General features: G+C 60.0%; 2 protein-coding genes across 2 annotated transcripts; both read left to right on the forward strand.

Moving 5' to 3' along the window:
• Positions 1-1224: 1224 nt before the first annotated feature.
• On the forward strand, positions 1225-1510 carry NGA_0038902 (eukaryotic translation initiation factor 2-alpha kinase 1; the record flags this gene model as incomplete). Its single annotated transcript, XM_005852580.1, has 2 exons — positions 1225-1410; positions 1433-1510. The coding sequence occupies 2 exons, from the start codon at positions 1225-1227 to the stop codon at positions 1508-1510; spliced, it is 264 nt and encodes an 87-aa protein (XP_005852642.1).
• A 641-nt stretch (positions 1511-2151) lies between these two features.
• On the forward strand, positions 2152-3678 carry EIF2AK (eukaryotic translation initiation factor 2-alpha kinase; the record flags this gene model as incomplete). Its single annotated transcript, XM_005852579.1, has 1 exon — positions 2152-3678. One exon carries the CDS (start codon positions 2152-2154, stop codon positions 3676-3678), a length of 1527 nt encoding a protein of 508 aa, XP_005852641.1.
• Positions 3679-3742: the final 64 nt, after the last annotated feature.

Below are 3742 nucleotides of genomic sequence, written 5' to 3' on the forward strand. Positions count from 1 at the left end.
AGGGTGGATGCGGAGGGGGGGGAGGGGATGGGGGTAGGGAGGAGAGCCAGCAGCAGCAGCAGCAGCAGCACGTACTTTTTGCGGCGCTTGCTAGACTTCACCCCATTTGCCCGCTTGTCGTCGACGTCATGGTCCGGTAGGCAGCGGGAGAGGGAAAGTGGAGCGGTGGTCAGTCCGGGAGATCTTGGGGGCGCCACGGGTCGTGGTGGGGTGCCCCCGGGGAGTGGCCCCGGCAGTGGGTTTCGGACTTGCAACGAATGGGAACGCCTCCATGGACAACGTCCGTTGGCGTTGCTGCTGCCCCCGGGGGAGGATAAAGCGCCGCGCGCCGAGGGCGGTAATGTGTACGAGGCGATGGTGAGTACATCCCCCACGACCCCCCTGCTCCTGACCTACATGGGCGCGTCGACCGAGTCATCGGAAGGGGAGGAGAATGGGATGTGCGATGCTTACCGGCTGAGCACCAGCCAGGAAGGTGTTGAAGGCGTCGACGGCGGGGACGCAAGCTTCCACGTGGAATTGGAGGGGTCTTTTGCTCTGCTTGTCATGGTTGTGGTGGCGCTTGGCATGGTCCTGGCGGCCGTGGCCGTCGCGATGGCGCGGTGGAGGTCATGGCGAAGGGCGTGGACGGCGTGGCTGGGGGGTGAAAGGCCCGAGGAGGGGGCTTACGCAGGACAAGGGGAAGCAGGGGCCGTGGGACTCGATCTTCAAGAGAAGACCTGGCACGCACATGCGCAGCCTGGCGTGGATTGTGATGGCTCCGAGGCGAGGCAAAGTACGAGTCCGACTCCCCGGACTCCTTCCCAGCTATCTCCAGCCTCGGAGAGCAAGTCGATGGAGGGCCAGCCACTGCAGCGGCTTCAAGCTATGCACCGTGGCGTTGGCCTTCGGTCGTCTTGGTCCTTTGATACGGCCTCGGAAATCGTCCCCCATGCCACTCCACGATCGAGATCGAGTCGAGACGCGCGGGCCTCTTCTACCGCTCCGGTTCTCGTCCCGCCGCAGAGTCAGATCAACAGTGGAGCACAGCTGCTGACAGGCACGACAGGTCCTGCAACCACAGCAACGGGTGTTATCAATAAAATGAATACAAAAAGGGAACAGCGTCAGCTCAAACACGCCGTGCCCTTGGGATCTCAAACCGCGCCAAAGCCAACGCCAGGACTGGACGTGCAGGCTCAAAATCTATCCACGGCCGTCCTCTCCGACGCGGAGGGAAATCCGATGCTCTACCTTTCCAATCAACGTTACCGAAACGAATTCAACGAAGCTTGCACATTGGGAAAAGGCGGCTTTGGGACCGTGTTTCGATCGACCAATAAGTTGGACGGTCACGACTATGCGATCAAGAAGATTCGCCTGTCGTCGGCAGCACGTTGGAGTCAGCAATTGGAGAAAGTGTTGCGAGAGGTAAAAATTCTTGCCCTTCTAGATCATCCCAATATTATCAGATATTATCAAGCTTGGTTGGAAAGGTTGGCACCCGAAGACTTGCTCGCAGCGGCTGTAGGCAACGCTGCAGCGCTTGTTTCTTCGGGCCTTTCGCATAAGGGGGAAGATATGGGGACTACGTGGCATGGAGACAATGGGGAGGGATTTTCTTCCACGTTTTCCGGCTCGGAAGCCGAAAGCATGCTCAGCCGGGGGGGCGGGGGATTGAGCGCTCTGTGGTCGAGGAAAAGAGGGAGAGGGACTCGACCGAAAGCCTTGTCTTTACACGGAGACGATGGAGACGATGGAGACGATGGAGTTGACCGGGGGGACTTGGAGAACTTGGTCAGTGGCGGAAGCGGAGGGGGCTATGGCGAGGGTAGTGAAGACGGGGTCGGCCTGGTTGAGCCAGAGAAAGGGATGAAGGTACCTTATTCGTCATCAGCGCGCAAAGCTTTGAACGGCACGAGGCGTCATGATCTTACCCCGCCATGCGCACCAAACGGGCAGGAAGGAGAAGAGCGGGACGGTGGGGAAGCTGACAGTCATAATGATAGGGGCTGTGAGTTAGAGACAAAAACAAGAGGGAGAGTGCATGCTAGCGGGCTGCCGCTATCGAGGCGCACGGCGTCAATGGAGTCTTTCGCCCGGCGGACAGCGCTTCAACAACATCAGGGAGGAAAAGGAAGGGGAGAACAAGGAAGGCGGGAAAGCGTTGAGATGAGCGAGCACAGTCGCATTTCCGATTGGTCGGAGGAAGAGGAGGAGGACGTGTCGGGCTACAGTGAAAGCGACACGAAGCGGGAGGATGCAGAGCAAAGTAATGGCTTGGTCATATGGGCGAGGTCCCCGGATGTCTCGGTCGACTCGGGGGAGGGAGGAGCGGCCTCTGCCCACAGCATGTCCTCCACGTCCGGTGGAAGGGTGCGTTGTGAGGGTGGGAGCAGCAGCAGTCACGGAAAGGGCGAGAGCAGTCGCCCGACAGGGGAAAGGCTTCCTTCACGCAGGAAAAGCAATGCACCTAGTCCCACCTCCAAGCGAGGCTGGCAGTACTCCAGCGTATCCTTAGACAATCAGACAGGGAACGACGGCGTTGCAAAGAGGAAAACACTCACATATACCCGAGGCAAAGCTCGCCGGCGTCGTGAGCCGGTCGTGTTCGACCTGTGTCTGTACATTCAGATGCAATACTGCTCCAACCGCACCCTCAAAGACTTCCTTGATGCGCCCTCACGCGCTCACAGGGTTGACAAGGCGGAAGCCCTCCAGCTTGCATTGCAGATTGCCCGTGGCGTCACGTACGTCCATGCACGCGGGCTGATCCATCGGGACTTGAAGCCGACGAATTGCTTCCTGGTGGGCGAGAAGGGCCACACGGTGAAAATCGGGGACTTTGGTCTCTCACGCCATGTAGGGGCGGTGGAAGGGGTGGATGGACGCAATGGCGCCGGCACACCACCCTCTCCGGCGGGGGCGAGGAAGGGGAACGAGGGAAAGAGCTGGACAGATGGGGTTGAGGACGGCGAGGAATTCGGGAACACGGCGGGGGTGGGAACACCTGTGTACGGAAGCCCAGAGCAGCTGAGTGGCGGCGATTACGACGAGAAAACGGACGTGTTTTCGTTGGGCGTGATGCTTTTCGAGCTCTTTCACCCGGCTTTTGGCACGGGGATGGAGCGAATGCTGACGATGCGGAAGATCCACGAGGGGAAGATGCCACCCGCCTGGTCCGACGAGAACGGGGAGATGGTGGAGATGCTCGGGCGGATGCTGAATCGTCTCCCCGCCCGCCGACCTCGGGCCGCAGAGGTGGTGTCGAAGCTGGAGTTCCTACAGGGCAAACCGTTAGTCCTCCCCTTGGACTTCGATCAGTTTCCTAGGGACGCGGTGCTTCTGCGGGCGGAGACGGGGGAAAGGGACGGTATGCTTCAGGAGGTGATCAATGGGATCAAGGCTCAGGGATCCGCAGGGGTCATGAAGCAGTACGGCTTCCGAAGCAGCAGTGACGGGCGCGCGATCATCGAGGTGTTGCTGGACGGATCGGGGGAGGGGAAGGGGGAAGAAATCGACAGGATTGTCAAGCATTTGAGAGGAGTGGAGGACATGATCTCGTGCAACCTGGTTGGTGTGGGCCCCAATCCTGCGTCCTTCTCCACCTTTATCCCACCTCCCTCGCCGCTGTCCACTTCCCTTGACTCCTCAACGACGGCGCTGCCAGTCTCCGGAACAGAGGAAAGAGGAGAGTGATGAGTGCGCAGCCCCTGTGAGGAAGAAGAGGGGGTCCCAGGTGACTGATCACGTGGGGGGGGGG

This window comes from Nannochloropsis gaditana (assembly GCF_000240725.1).
Source record: "Nannochloropsis gaditana CCMP526 unplaced genomic scaffold scaffold1074, whole genome shotgun sequence".
Lineage (NCBI taxonomy): Eukaryota > Eustigmatophyceae > Eustigmatales > Monodopsidaceae > Microchloropsis > Microchloropsis gaditana.